The sequence below is a fragment of the Clarias gariepinus genome, unplaced genomic scaffold (genome assembly GCF_024256425.1).
Source record: "Clarias gariepinus isolate MV-2021 ecotype Netherlands unplaced genomic scaffold, CGAR_prim_01v2 scaffold_35, whole genome shotgun sequence".
In the NCBI taxonomy this organism is placed as follows: Eukaryota; Metazoa; Chordata; class Actinopteri; order Siluriformes; family Clariidae; genus Clarias; species Clarias gariepinus.
The window spans coordinates 407,271-422,388 of record NW_026521002.1 but is presented as its reverse complement, the minus strand read 5'-3'; the positions used below and the strand labels follow the sequence as shown (position 1 = coordinate 422,388).

Here is a 15,118-nt window from a genome sequence, read left to right as displayed (position 1 = left end):
CTCCTGTTATACTGAACTTCCAGCCTCCTAACACACAGTAAAATGCTAAAGTGAATATTTTGACTGGGATTAGTTCATATTTTCACTTTGGCTGAAATAACAGCGCTGAAGTGGTATAAGTGAATTTTAACACGCTGGAGTGGTTTTAAGACAAAACTTCATCTTTATCCTTTTATCTACTTTTTCCATTTCTCATCTGTGATTCACTCTCCGATTACCGAACAGGGAGTGTATTTGTCTGACCACCAAAGAAGGACAACTTAGTGTAAACAAGGCGTAAGATACTCAACCTTACAGAATGGGATTTCTTTGTATTAATAAGTTAGACAGAGAGTTCTGCTGTACAGAGAGACACACAGACATGGACGTGGGCTTCAACCTCAAATAATAATCATAATAATAATAATATCACTGATTACATTAAAGATCAGATTAGATTATTATTAACTTTAACCTTTTATTTCTTTCTACAAACTCTTTTTTAAGGGTGAAATACATTTCAGGAGATTTTTATCATGCAGCCTCTTTACACTTTTTCTGTAGAAATCTATACTGCTGGATAAGACTGAGTTTAATATCAAGTCAAAGACTAACAATACACAGTGTTAACAAACTAACAATGACTAACCCTTCTCTCTCACTGTGTGTGTGTGTGTGTGTATGTGTCTTTCCACATGTGAGTCAATTTGGGCAAATGATTAAAACAGACCAGGACCAATGATCAGTGCCTGGGTCCCACACTCCACCCCACTTCATACATACACACACACACACACACACACGGAGTATATATGTGTGCTTGTGTTTCACTCTGTCCATAAGTTATCGTCCCCAGTCGGAGTGTTCTGCCGCGCGTGCACCCTCTTCACCATGCGCTGTGTCCTACCCGCGCTGCTCGCGTGCGCTACGCACTGTGCCCTCGCGCTGTACGCTGTGTACGGGAGCGCGCTGTCTCCGCCGCGGCGCAGCTGCAGAGAGATCCCCGCGAGACTCGCGCTGTGCGGCGGGATGGAGTACAAGCGCATGCGCCTGCCCAACCTGCTCGGGCACGAGACGATGGATGAGGCGGCTCAGCAGTCTGCTCCCTGGGTGCCGCTCGTGCACAAGCACTGCCACGCGGACACGCGCATGTTCCTGTGCTCGCTCTTCGCGCCCGTGTGTCTGGAGGACGTGGCCGAGCCGATCCAGCCGTGCCGCGCGCTCTGCGAGGGAGTCAGGGGCGCATGCGCACCCGTCATGGCCGCCTTCGGGTTCCCGTGGCCCGACATACTCGACTGCGCGCGCTTCCCGCCAGACAACGACCTGTGTATACCCCTAACCAACAACACCGTGGGGCAGGTCACTCAGCAAGGTAAGGAGGGGGGAGGGGGGAGGGGGGAGTGCTAAGGGGTAATAGGGTGAGGAAGGGGGGTGCTAAGGGGTAATAGGGTGAGGGAGGGGGTTGCTAAGGGGTAATAGGGTGAGGGAGGGGGGGTTGCTAAGGGGTAATAGGGTGAGGGGTTAGGGTCTAAGATACAGGTTAGGTTCTGGGGGAGGGGGGGTATGTGAGGGTTAGGGGTTTATTTTCACACCCAGGGATTTCGGTGAATGTACGGTGATTAGTGTTATAATATTAAATATTTGTGTAAAATATTCTCACACTTTTGTTTAATAACACTTAAAACCCAAGAGGCACAGACACGTCCCGGGAAGTCGTGTCAGTGTGTGTTAACGCTGAGACTCCCGACTTCAAACTGTGAGTTTGGGTTTTTTTAGGACATGTCAGACAGAACTAAAATCATGACTATTTTCATGAAGGGTAATTTCACTTCTACCAGGACATGGAAGTGATGTCGCAAAAATGTAGAACTCTCAAAATGAGCATATTATTATTATTATTATTATTAATATTATTATTTATTTTGGTCTCTGCTATTCTTTGCCTATGTGACCCATTTAAAGTTTTAAGTTGGTTAAAATGAACAAAAATTCTGTTAATTATATTGCTTATTTTGTGTAACTCTGTACAGCACTTTTCTAAGCCCTATGTATGTTTATTTAAAAAAACAACAAAGCTCATAATGACTAAAATGCTCTGAGCTTTATGCTTCTTTTCCCTAAAACTTTAAACCTCACTAATGTGGATCTTATTTTCAATACAGCTGTAACTAAAAACTAAAATAACTACTTTTACACGTATGCTAGGATTGTTTTAGCTTTATGCTCTGGAATATCTTATAACTCTGACAGTCTTATCTGTTTTCAGTACCAAAAGTGTGTGAGGCCTGCAAAGTGAAAATGGAAAATGAGAATAAAATTGTTCACAGTCATTGCAATAAAGATTTCAGTAAGTCACAAGTGTATTGCATTTTTCTATATATGGGATCTTTTCCTGCTATTCTGTATTTTATTGTGTTTTAGTTAGAAACCATCTCTGACTCTATAAAATGTCTCTGCTTTGATTATAATGGCTTTCCATCTCTCCTCCATCCTCTAGTCCTGAGGTTTAAGGTAAAGGAGATCTCCTACATAAATGGAGACGCCAAGATAGTTCCAGAGACCAAAACGGTATACAAGCTGAGTGCACAGACAGACCTGCAGAAGGAAGCTCTGTGGCTCAGAGATGGTCTGGAGTGCACGTGTGATGAGATGAGTGACATCAACGGTACATACCTGGTCATGGGTCAGTATCAAGATGGGAACCTGGTGATCACATCGCTGAAGCGCTGGCAGAAAGTGCAGCGTGAGACGAAGCAGCTTTTCCGCAAAAACCGCAAACTGCAGTGCTGAGCTGCGAGAAACTGGCAACCACAAATCCACCTCTGTTCCACATCTCTAAATCACCTCCACACTGTTGCTGTCACCTCCAACAGACCTGCAGTCATTAAGCACCAAACTGGAACCCATGAAGAACTTGTATTTGAAAGCCATGTACAGATTTCAGTAAAGTGTCGATGTGATGTATTTCTTCTTTGTATTTAGCTTTAGCACTTAATCTTGACATCTGAATCTTGACATCTCTCTAGCAGCAGTGGATTTATAAGTTTCTGTACTTTAGTTCTGAGTGTTTGTGCTCTTCTGCAACACTTTATATCAGTATCATGAGAGATAGCTGGCTATATTCTCATTATCAGGTTAAACCACAAGAAGAGTTTTTTTTTTTAATCCAGATTTCTTATGTTGGAATGTGTTTCACTGTTCTCATGTATGTGTGTAGAGCCTGTACTAAATCTCTTAAACCACAATCTGAGATCATCTACTGTTTATTTCCCGTCTGTTCGTTAGAATATTGGCATGAAGGTCTGTTCCTCGTTATTCCATTCTTCAGCTCTGTGAAATCTCACAATCATGGGCTCCGCTCTGGAATTTATTTTTTTTTGCTTTTTTTTTTAACTCAATTGTTTGCACATTTTACTGCATCAAGGTTTTGTTTTAACCATTGTGTCTCTTTTTATTGCATAAATATTTCAAGAAGATGCTTGTTCTTGTAGTTTAAGCGAGAAGCCAAAAGTCATTGCTTTTATTATTATTATAACTTTGTATTAAGTTTCATTTTTGTTTGTTTTATATATCTGTGACAAAAACTACAACAAATAAAAATGATAAATAAATACATACGATACATAAACGTTTTGCTGAACCGTGCATTTATTAATTCATTACAAGTGTGCACTTTCTCCTTTCAGTTTTTTGCTTAAGTTTTAAACACACACGCATGTTGTGTAGGGTCACGGGCCTAGATCTCATGGATCCTAGGGCATAAGATGGGGTACACCATGGACAGGGTGCCAATCCATCTCAGGACACACACACACACACACCCCATCAGTCAGCCTACAGCGCATGTCTTTGGGCTCATGCTGTATCTGAACATTAATTTAAATATCATATCACATTTATTAGTTTTTGTCTTCATTGTCTCTCAGCTTGCCCTGACTCTGCCTTGTCCTGATTCCCTCAACAAATGAGTTCTGACAGGAGCTTCGGTGCGGGAGACAGAGAGCTGCTCTGTAGTTCAGCCATGTGATCAGACTGCAGCATTCCATCTCCACCTGCACATCATCACACTGGTACATAAACACACACACACACACACACACACACACACACACACGTATTACCCTCCACTAACACATCTTCTTAACTACCCTAGATTCATATCTCCACCCTAACCCAGGACACAGCTACGCCAGGGTTTGAATTACACGGTGACCTCCAGGGGAGCTCTACACTCCTGTGTGCACCATGACTTCTGCCATAACAAACAGATGTGATACATTAGCCTATTTTATCACATATGGTACTCTGCAAAACTTAGGCACGCGCAAGTAACTGCTGTAGAGTGAGAACTTCTTAAAAAATACTATAAAAAGCAGTAAACAGTAATCAGTGAAACAAAGTCTATAATCAAGTGTGACAATCATTTGCTTAAAATATAATCTCAGGTACATCGTGTGTGTGTGTGTGTGTGTGTGTGTGTGTGAACCAGACACACTCCTTCTGAGGACTTTCACAGCTGCTGCTTTTCTCATGCAGCAAAACACAGAATCTTTCTTTATTTTTTGTCTTTAAAGTGCTCTTTTACATACAGTATTATGTTGCTTTCTTTTCTGCCCTACAGATATTTTTCTCTAAGATTAAAATATTTTAATAGAATGCTAATATTTTGGAAATCCATTTTTTTGTATTGACTTAATAATGACATTACTCTACATAATAATATACTCTTAAAGTGATGACATACCTGCACATCTTTTCTCTTTCATCTGTCATCATTTTATAATTTTTTTATATAAATTGGGAATCTCATTGCTTCAAAATTATTATTATTATTATTATTCACTCATTCACTCATCGTCTATACCCCTTTATCCTGTATTCAGGGTCATGGGGGGCGGAGCCTATCCCAGGAGGCTTAGGGCACAAGGCAGGGTACCCCCTGGATTACGCTACGGGCAATCTGAAAATGCTGCAATCTGCATGTTTTTAGACTGTGGGAGGAAACAGGAAGCTTATTTATTTTTTTAAAGGACCAGGGATTAAATTCAGCTGCGGGTCAGAAGAGCAGATGTACACACACTAATAAATACAGAGTAGAGTGTGTGATTGATCAGCTTTGGTTGCAAGTAGTACATTTTATGTTTGCGGGTTTTTTTATCATCATTATTTGGTTTTCATTTACAGTTTTTTTATGGTAATGGTTTTAGGTTTATGGTTATAGTTAAGATAGTATTTTTTTTTTATCCTTACCTTAAGCTGATACTGATTGGGCACTAAAGGTTTTTCAGCTGAACAGAATAACCTTGCTCAGACTCAATGTCTTCCTGTATCACTCTGTATCAAGCTTTTTATTATTATTTAAATGTAGGCATGATGGACAGGAGTACCTTCTTAAGTTATAATTAATCACAGGGGCAAATTAAACACACCAGATGTTGTATTAAATATACAGCGGGTAAAAATATGTATTAAACATGTCACCATTTTTCTCAGTTAATAAATTTTTAAAGGTGCTATTGACATGAAAGTTTGACTAGATGTTGGTAACAACCCATGAAAACCAACTATGCAAATAAATCAAACCATAGATGTCCATAAAATTAAAAAAGAACGTTAGGTGTACTAATGTAAAAATGACAAAGGGGAAAAAGTATTAAATACATAAAGAAAGGGAGGTGCAAAAAGACACTTGGACACCAGCTAAAATCAATCAGTAATTAGGAAATAATTCTGTCCCCTGTTAGTGCAAATGAACATCAACTGGTTCAGTCCCAAATGGGGGACTATAAAAAGGTGTCTAATTACTACAGTGTCACACAAGAAATACTGTAACTCATGATGGGTAAAAGCAAGTTGCTCTCTGAAGACCTTCGCAACCTTATTGTTGCAAAACATACTGATGGCATTGGTCACAGAAGGATTTCAAAACTTTTGAATGTTCCAGTGAGTACTGTTGGGGCCATAATGCGGAAGTGAAAAGATCATCAACAGCTGCGACCAAAGTTCAAATTCAAATTTTAATTCATCACATACAAAATCATACACAGTATGATCTGCAGTGAAATGCTTACACAACTGTTTGTGACCTAAAATAAGAGAAAATAAGAGAGGCAAAATGTCAATAGAAAAGAATATACAATATAAAATCTTCAATATGTAGTGCAATCAAATACAATGAAGTAGAAAGTAGAAATTAGTAAAAATGTAAGAAGTATGAACTGTATAAATAAACCGTATGAAGTATGTGAAATGTGCAATGTGCAGGCAGCAGCAGTACAGTGTGGTCATGGAGTGTGAAATGAGATTCAGTGCATCAGTGGTATTGTCCATCTTTGAAGTGCAATAGTAGTCCTCATTTATATATAAACATAACCAGAAATGTGCAACATATATGTTTTGTGTACTTCAGTCCTGTGCAATGTTCAAATGTTTAAATGTTTAGTGTGGTTGGTATTTTGGTGTGCTCCAACACATGTGTAAAGGAACCATAACAAGTCCAGTCAGTTCAGTCCTTTGTGGCGTTGTGGTTGAGAGACCGTATCGCCCGCGGTAAGAAGCTCGTCCTCATGGATGAGGTCCTTTACGATCTTCCTGGCCTTGGTCCAGCACTGCTTGCTGTAGATTGAGTGAAGGTCAGGGAGGTGGGATGATGCGCTCAGCTGGTTGTACTGTAGAGCTCGTCTGTCCTGCATGGTGCTGTTCCCAAACCATGTTGCAATGTTTCTCGGTAGGATGCTATCTACACTGTAAAAAAAAAACTGTCAAATTTACGGTAAAATACCGGCAGCTGTGGTTGCCAGGAATATACCGTGAAAAAAATTTGGAATCTGTAAAAGACAATACGATATACTGGTTTTGTAACCCTAAATTTTAAGGTAGACAACGTATTATTTTACCAAAATCATGGTAGAAAAAAACAAATATATTTGTCAATTATACAGCAATTTAATGTAAAAAATGCAACTTTCCATAGCTTTTTACGGATATTTGCAGTAAAAAAAAAAGTTATAATATAATAATATTTACAGTAATTTGTTGTTAATTTAACAGTAATAGGATAGACCCTATTATTGTAAATAACTGTAAAAATAACAGAAATATGTTAAACCCTATTAAAACTTTTGACAGTAAAAAACACAGTGAAATTGTATAACAAATTACAGCATTTTATTTTGACCAGATACATTTTACGGTAAATTCCTGGCAACCACAGCTGCCGGTATTTTACCGCTAAAAATACAGTACAATATGAGGAACATAAATAGTTTACCGTACATTTTACATTTGCAACTGCTAAATATAGAAAAATCTAAAGATGCTCATATATAACCAAGGTAATGAATATTACTGATAAACAATGAGAAAATTTGACATACCATTTGAAAGCAGACTAAACATATCATTTTCTCTATTCCTGGAGGAATGAATAAACATGAAAAAAAAATTACCTGCCCCCGACCTATCAACAGTAATGAGTCACTGGGTCCTGCCTTGGTGAAGGAAACGACTCAGTGGAGTTTCTAATGCGCATGGTGTCGAAGATACAAGCTCTGCAGGAGTACTTCAATGTCCATTAGGAGTTTACTTTGGACTGGCAGGATGCCCTCTGCAGCAAAAAATAGACAAAGTTGATCAGTGCTTGAGCAAAATGCACAGAAATGAACAAAACGTGCTGGCAAAAACAGATCTAATGATAAATGATTTCTTAAGTGTAAAATATACAGTTCTTAAAGGATAGCTTATTGTCAAAATGCAACCTGGGCTGTTTTTTTTTTTTTTTTTTTTTTACTGTAAACGAGACAAACATATATCTAAAAGCATAATTACGACAAACGAGCCGTTTTTGACCGTGATTTTGTTTTGTGGTCAATAGCCGGTGAATGGGAATACTAGGGGCATAAATTTGAGCGCATCATAATCGATACAGTAAAAAAAAAAACAGCCCAGGTTGTGTTTTGGCAATAGTTATCCTTTAAATCTACTTATGTAAAAGTGATAAATAGACAATGCAGCCCTAATCACAATCATAATTTGTTGGAAAACGTATTTAAGTTTCCTATTGATTTATCATAGAACTTAAAGTTAATGGCTGAATGCATGGTGATGAGACCTATCATTCAATCTACATTTTATAGCGTATGAAACTGCTCACCTGGACATAAACCTGAGCTCGGCTGATTAAGATTAGTGTCTCCTGTCCATTTTTCTTTAGCAAAACTTGAATAATACCACTGCTTACCTCTTATTGAATTTTTGGGTGCATTCATTTGAAGAGCCTCGTATAAACAGGCAGGGTGTGATGTTTAGGGAAACCAAAGAATACAGGCGCCATAATTTCTGCCAGAATACTCATGGGGGGCAATGAAGCTTTCATTGTGGACTGGCTAGATACCTTCTGCATTCAGAAAGAAAAGAAAAAGGGCATACACCATAAACAATAATAAATGACAAAAATAATGAGACAAGAAATGAAAGTAACAAAATAAGTGCAAATCAAGTTTCCCTGTGTTGCAGTGTAGCTGAATGTTTTTCAACAATTTGATTTACGGTAAAACACATACCAAATATTTCCAGCCAAGGTTTGTTTCAATCTTCAGCATGCTTTTCCTGCCGTTGTCTTCAAACTGTTTCATCTGTCACTCTCATTTGATGCTGTTTACAAAAACAAAACAGCAATATTGTAAAGGAAAAAAGGAAAATGAATTTAATGGAAAAAAAAAAGATTATGACCTGAAATCTCACCATTTCCTTAGAGTCACAGGTCCTTTGAGTGTCCTTATGGTTTCTGCTTAAATTCAGTGTCTGAAAAGGGCAGGAACAAAACAAACCTTTTTAAATCATAATAAAGACAAAATAAGATTTGGAGACAGACAACAAAGAAATGTGTAAAATATCTTCTTGAATCTGTTTACTTTACTAACCTTGAAAGAGACTCTTGGGTCTTAGCTGTGCCACCACCCTTAAACCTTAAAACACATGCATCAGAAAACCACTGCAACAAAATTTCAGATGTCCTTCACTGACAAATTTTATTGTCTTGAACATATTTTGACCTCCACACTCTTGCTACTAGTCAAATATATTGCTTTAAACAAATAAAGACAAAACAAGCATCTAAAGCTTCTCCTGGCATTATGAAAAAAGAAAGCCAAAACTGCTTAAGCTCTACACTTAAAGTCATCTAACAAATGTATATTAACCATTTTCAGGAAAACATGAATTTGAACAAGCACATAAGCTTGTGACATGACTTTTGCAGAAATGTACAGCTACAAAATGCTATGATAACAGTTAAAATCAAGTAATGTTTGTAACAGACAGTGCTGTTTAAATTTCAATGTTAACAGTTCAGTGCAACACATAACTTGTTTGCTAATTAAGGCAATACAAAATTCAAATAGTTTAAACTCTTGTATAGAATATAGAACATCTCTAAAACATCAAAAGTACAGTTCTCAGTAACAATCCCTAGTTAGAGGGATTGTTTAAAGATATATGGTCAGAACCTCTGAAAAGCATGCCTGCGATAACAGAAATCAGGTAAGAGTACAGCACTCAATATCAGCTGGGATAACTGAAAACATAAACAACAAAGTAGTTCCCAGTCAAGGTACAGTTAAGCTGACTGTACCGATCTGTTCAAAATGTCTTTAAACGGTCTCTCGCCACTCGTGATCAGAGAGATCAGCGATGAGGGTGAGTACTCTTGGGTTCACATGCAGTGTCTTCTTCTTAGTTTTTTCAACTTTTGTTCCCTTCTCTGGGTTAATGTTGAAGAAACACCTTGATAAACACAATAATCCATAATAAAACACTATACAATGGAAAAAAAAGAAAGGGAAAGGCCAGGGAAAAGTAAAAGAATTACCTCTGAAGGAATTCAAGTGTGGAGCCAAGTTCCAGGGGATAGTGGATGTTCAGGCAGTAGTAGCTACCAAGCATCAGACAGATTGCAGAGATGAAGTCAGTTATTTGGTCATTTACAACTTTGTGGTCAATGCTGAGCATGAACAGTCTCGATGCAAAGCAGGAGGATCCTTGGAATGAAATACAAGGGTAAAAGAATTACCTGTAAAACTCCCTTTACCATTCAAATGTGTCTTAAAATAGTAAAAGTGCAGACATTTAATATAGCGTATCCTTGCATAAGCTTTGGTTCGGTGCACTTGTACTGATTTTCAACTCACCACAAACAATGATACATGGTGTCACAGGCAGGCTTTCCACTTGGACTTCTTTTGCCAGACATGTTTCATCAACATAGTGGAAGAGGGTCTCCTCTTTTTCATCGAAATAGGAGAGAAGGAGGAGCATCATATCTTTCACATCTTCTGAGCAGCCCGTCAGCTGTCCCCTCTGCATTCGAAGCTTTATGACAGCCTCCAAGACACGCTTGCTCTTGTCTGCACAAGTGGTTTTTAGAAAGTCCAGAAGCCGTTTTCCCTTCTTTTCCAGACTGGTGAGGAAAGTCTCTTTCAGCGGTACCCCAGTAAGTTCTTCAAAATGGACTGTCATTCCAATCGCCTGAAACAAAAAAGGCCACTCTTCTTTAAGGGTTTGCATGTTTGCTCCGCTGTTTATTGCTTTGCGCTGAGAGTAGTAGGTACATTTCATTAGAGTTTTTACTTCTTCATGACTGAAACTTGTCTGTTCACTGAAAATCTTCATACGTTCCTTCTTCTCCTGCTGGGTTTCCAGTGTCTCACTGACTGGCAAAAACTTCATGTCCCACTTTATGCAGCCATATGTGTCTTGAACAGATGCTCGCTTTTCAGGTGTGACTTCGTCGGTGTCATCTGATCCTCCCTGTTTGCGCTTTTTTAACACTGGTGAAGTAGACCTCTTCACATTTTCAACTCGTGCCTGAATCTGTTTTACCAAAGAGTGGTACCCCTGTCCTACCACATCCCCCTCTATGACATCCTGCAGTGACTTGGGATACATTGCAACCAGTTTTTTTGCAATTTCAGTCGAGGCTCTTCTACTTGGAGAGGCACAGGCTTTCATCATCTCCTTCACAATGATGCGGATCATCTCCCTCCGCAATCGAGGCTTTGGTCTTTTCTCTCTCTGAAGACACTGAATCAAGTCTTCTGGAAAATCTTCACTTGGAATTCTAAAGTTATCTACCCAGTCTAGAGAATATATTGGACTGGGTGAGGGGGAGGCAGAAAATGAGGAGCAAGAAGATGGAGACGACATGCTGGCCTGGCTTGAAATTTCCATATTTGGTGCTGTAAAACAATATCACAAACGATAGATTAATTGTACTTTTTGGACCTTGGCCAAAGCATAATAAAAAAAAACAGAAAGCCCTTCATGGCTATTGTGCAATGAAATCATAATACTTACTGGTTTGTTTCCAGGCAGCCAGCAGTTTTCTTGCCTGAACTGGTCTCAGGACAGAGTTCAGATCAGCCTCACTAATGAACTGCAAGTCCTTAGATGTCTCCACTCCTAATGATTGTAGTGCCTCCAGTACAATTTCAAGGATTGAGGCAGACAGGTCCGGCAGCACCTTAGTAATGGAACTCCTTATGCTGTCCCCCATTTCCGAGATGTCTAATAAAAGAATGTGAATAAAGGTCAATTTACACCAAGTGGTACCTTTGGTCTTAAAATATTAGTGTTTCATAAGTACCAAACTAACAGCCCCATTATTGTGACAGCACACTGTGTTTCAATGGAACCATTTGGTACCCATACTTCATGTAAGATGTTAATGGATAGAAATCAATTAAGTCAATGATGTTCACACACTGCATCTTTTCTTTTTCCTTTCTCACTGAGTGCAGATGATACTGAGAATGGTATTCTGTCACGTGCACCGACACCAGAAAATAAACACTGTCATTCTTAATCAAAATGAGAACTACTTCACCAAACTCAACAGAGTCAGAGCCCCCTGTGACAAGGAAGTGTCCTTTCTTGTACTGTGTTCCCTTGTACATCATTTCTACTGTGACCTTTGTATTGGTTTCAGTGAAGTCAAACATTTGAACTGCTTCTTGAATGGCTTTACTGTACAGCACTGAGTAAAATGGAGAACCATCTTTGACTTTCAAGACAGATTGACACAATGACCCTGCTGCAAGATAGGCTTGAAACATCTGATGTCTTTCAGAGAGTGTATGGCAGAGGTTTTTGAAATTTTTCAGATTTCTGGCACACCTCTTGAAATAACTGTGCTTACTTTCAAAGCGCATTGTCCATAATCTTATCAGTGGGCCAAATTTCAGAATCAGTGCTGGGTAATGGCGTAGAAAATGGTGTTTTGGTCTCAGGTTGCATTCTGGGAACAGAGCTTTTCTTGACTCTAAATATTCTTGAATAAGAATATCAAGATATGCTACCTGAGCCACTGAAATTTTCTGAGCACACACCATGTCTACAATATCTTTCAGCTGCAGAGTTAAGTTCCACACATCATCTGTGGGGTCTGTCACTATGTCACCAACTATGAGAGGCAGCAATCGGAGGAAGTTCCAGTTCTGTATTGCCTGTCCTGAGAGTTTAGCTGCTTGAGGACTGACCTCAGATGGCTTTGTAGAAGCATCAGAGGCATGGTAACTAAACTGTTTGATGCGTCGGTTCAGAGTGGAGTAAGTGAACCATGCTTTTTTTTTTATGAAGTATTTCAGATACAGTGCCACATCATAAGCCAAAACTCCCTCAAAGATATCATGACCTAGACATGGTGGCAAGCCTGGCATACAAACGTTGAAGTATTTCAGTGAATTGAACACTGACCTGAACTTCACTCCTTCGACGTCTGGTGTATTGTCAATCTGGAGGCGATCAACAGCAGAGTTGTAGTTCTCTTTGGTACGTTCTGGTCCACACAGATTTGGGTCAGCACCCTGAAATTCAGATTTCGTTATCAGGCAGTACCTGCAGAAGTACTTTGAAGAACTAAAGTTTTCAGTGAAGCCACCAATACAGTGAGAACCCAGATTATCACCAGCAATGCAAAACAAAGTTCCTTTGACTCTAGTTTCATCTGATGCAACAATCCCACTGCCCTCCAATTCTTTCAAATCTGCTAGTAATTCAGAAAACACATTAGCATGACCAAACTCTTTAAAATCTTTCTCCCTGCACAGTAAGACCAGAGACATGTGATCTGTGTCTGAGCGTACATGAAGTGGCAAGTTTGCCACTGATGCATATACAGCTAATACCTTGTGTTTTGTCCTTGCAGAGCCTAAAGGGTTAACGACTTCAAAGGCATCTTGGTAGAGTACTAGCTTGAGGCATGATGGGTTTTGACCAAAAAAATCATTTGATTTAAACAGCTTACTATCACTTATGTCACACAGAACATCAGCAGGAGGCTCAGTAGAGGGCTCTTCTGATTTCTGCCACAGATCAGACTCTAGCAGACATCTCAAAGTCTCTCTTAAAGGCACATAATAGGCAAAACTATCTTTTCTGTTTTCATCTCTCCCTAAAAATATTTTCTTTGGTTCCACATAGTTGAAGGCTTTTTTAAAGGTCTGAGCTCTGGAGTGCACTGTCCTCAATGGCCCAGTATGACATGCAGAAAAAAGATCATAGCTTTTGACAGACTTGCAGACTTTGTTGATGTCCTCCTCTGATAATGATGTGTCATCTTTTAACAGTGATGCAAGTTTACCCAAACTGTATGTCTGTCCCAACTCATGTATGTTCTGCATTTCCTCTACAATGTTCTGTATGGTTGAAGCAGGCAGTAGAAACTGACCCTGCAATTTTAAGTAGAATAGTGAAACGTTTCTCAGAAAAAGATCACAGAATTCAGGGGGCATTTCCATGTTATCTTCATCTGTAACAGACTGTGCAGCAGGCTCGGAAATCAAGGGTACAAAGTCATCTGATGTGGTTGGAACAGATGATGATTGACATGCAGATTCTCTATATAAATCACCAATGCTGCTGTCTGAAAACTCTCTGTGTTTACGTGACATGTGAGCAGTAAAAGATGATTTAACTCTAAAGGTAATTGTGCATCCTCTAACTGGACAAGTGACCACGTGTCCTTCCACAATATGGCTCTTCAGATGAGCTATTAACTCTTTAGAGTTCTGACACTGACGTTCACACATCGCCATTGCACATGTAAACGAAGAAACCACCGCCACACCAGTGACATGGCTGGTGGCAGAGTGTCTTCGGTAAAAATGAGCCTTAAACGCGCCATACCTGGTGTATGTCTGCTTGCAGCCTGCTTCAATACACCGAAAGAAACAACGTGGCTCATTCCGATGAAGTTTACAATGAAGCACGTAGCCCCTTGATGACTGAACTACCTTACCACAGAAATTACAGGTTAACATAACTCCAGGTACATTGGTAATTCCTCCCTAGCGAATTAAGCACGCCAAACACAGAAACTAATCCAGAGCAATGCTTCCCTCGCGACAGTAATTCTAACTCAACTCACAAATGCTAACTAAATTCACCACCTCACTCATAAAAAAAAAAAAAAACAACTGCTAAAATTATCGATAAACGCTGGGCTGGTGGATTTTTATAAGAGAGATAACTTAAAGTTGCATGTACTCACCTCACCTCGAACTAATTGTAAGCTGCCAGGATGTCTACAAATTCCGAAGATGCTGTGGTCCAAGCAACTATAAATGGCGCTAATATACGAGTTCAAAACTGTGTCCGTTAGCGAAGCCAAATTGAGTCTCCTGCATGAAAAAAAGAGCGGTTGGCACAGAAAAAAAGAGCGGTTGTGAAACACAACAACATAAAGATGTTTTAAAATAATAATTAAAAAAGATTATTGAAATAAATTTTATTCACAACCATGAACTTTATTTTAAACATTTTAATTTTTTTTATCAGAAGGTTAACAATGATATACTGCAGGCCTAACTTTTAATCTGTATATCAGTATCTGAAAAAAAAAAAAAAAAATATATATATATATATATATATATATATATATATATATAATCAATTTTATTGTCTTTCACTGCTGATATATATATATATTTTACTTGGTTGTATTATTATGGTGGACCCTATTTTTTAACATCTTGCTTCTGTAAAAATAAATGTTTTTGTTTGCTTAAAAATCTACAGCTTTATACTGTGAATTCCAATGTGCACAACCCCAAAAGATGTAGTTTTACTCAAATAATACCGTAAA

The 15,118-nt window shown here is 38.8% G+C and overlaps 2 protein-coding genes and 1 long non-coding RNA gene across 3 annotated transcripts; 1 reads left to right on the top strand and 2 right to left on the bottom strand.

The window, feature by feature from the left end:
• Window positions 1-781: 781 nt before the first annotated feature.
• On the top strand, window positions 782-3,571 carry sfrp2 (secreted frizzled-related protein 2). The gene is made up of 3 exons (XM_053490897.1): window positions 782-1,351; window positions 2,246-2,326; window positions 2,477-3,571. The coding sequence occupies exons 1-3, from the start codon at window positions 871-873 to the stop codon at window positions 2,767-2,769; spliced, it is 855 nt and encodes a 284-aa protein (XP_053346872.1). The 5' UTR covers window positions 782-870; the 3' UTR covers window positions 2,770-3,571.
• Window positions 3,572-7,183: 3,612 nt separating this feature from the next.
• Window positions 7,184-11,411, bottom strand: LOC128517128 (uncharacterized). Its single transcript, XM_053490933.1, has 8 exons — window positions 11,332-11,411; window positions 10,167-11,213; window positions 9,848-10,016; window positions 8,901-8,945; window positions 8,722-8,781; window positions 8,541-8,631; window positions 8,219-8,374; window positions 7,184-7,585 (listed from the first exon to the last, which is right to left on the bottom strand). The coding sequence occupies exons 2-5, from the start codon at window positions 11,203-11,205 to the stop codon at window positions 8,775-8,777; spliced, it is 1,260 nt and encodes a 419-aa protein (XP_053346908.1). The 5' UTR covers window positions 11,206-11,213; window positions 11,332-11,411; the 3' UTR covers window positions 7,184-7,585; window positions 8,219-8,374; window positions 8,541-8,631; window positions 8,722-8,774.
• Window positions 11,412-11,441: 30 nt separating this feature from the next.
• LOC128517126 (uncharacterized) lies at window positions 11,442-14,662 on the bottom strand. Its single transcript, XR_008356792.1, has 3 exons — window positions 14,525-14,662; window positions 12,730-12,839; window positions 11,442-11,541 (listed from the first exon to the last, which is right to left on the bottom strand). It is a non-coding gene; the product is annotated as an uncharacterized LOC128517126 (long non-coding RNA).
• Window positions 14,663-15,118: the final 456 nt, after the last annotated feature.

What these genes read in the sequence shown, in the direction of transcription:
- sfrp2 (XM_053490897.1), top strand. Translation starts at nt 871, where the DNA reads ATGCGCTGTGTCCTACCCGCGCTGCTCGCGTGCGCTACGCACTGTGCC. An exon ending in GGGGCAGGTCACTCAGCAAG is followed by an intron (nt 1,352 to 2,245) that starts GTAAGGAGGGGG and finishes ATCTGTTTTCAG; the next exon opens with TACCAAAAGTGTGTGAGGCC. An exon ending in TCATTGCAATAAAGATTTCA is followed by an intron (nt 2,327 to 2,476) that starts GTAAGTCACAAG and finishes TCCATCCTCTAG; the next exon opens with TCCTGAGGTTTAAGGTAAAG.
- LOC128517128 (XM_053490933.1), bottom strand. Translation starts at nt 11,205, where the DNA reads ATGGAAATTTCAAGCCAGGCCAGCATGTCGTCTCCATCTTCTTGCTCC. An exon ending in ACCATGTATCATTGTTTGTG is followed by an intron (nt 10,017 to 10,166) that starts GTGAGTTGAAAA and finishes TTTCATTCCAAG; the next exon opens with GATCCTCCTGCTTTGCATCG. An exon ending in ACACTTGAATTCCTTCAGAG is followed by an intron (nt 8,946 to 9,847) that starts GTAATTCTTTTA and finishes ATGTGTTTTAAG; the next exon opens with GTTTAAGGGTGGTGGCACAG.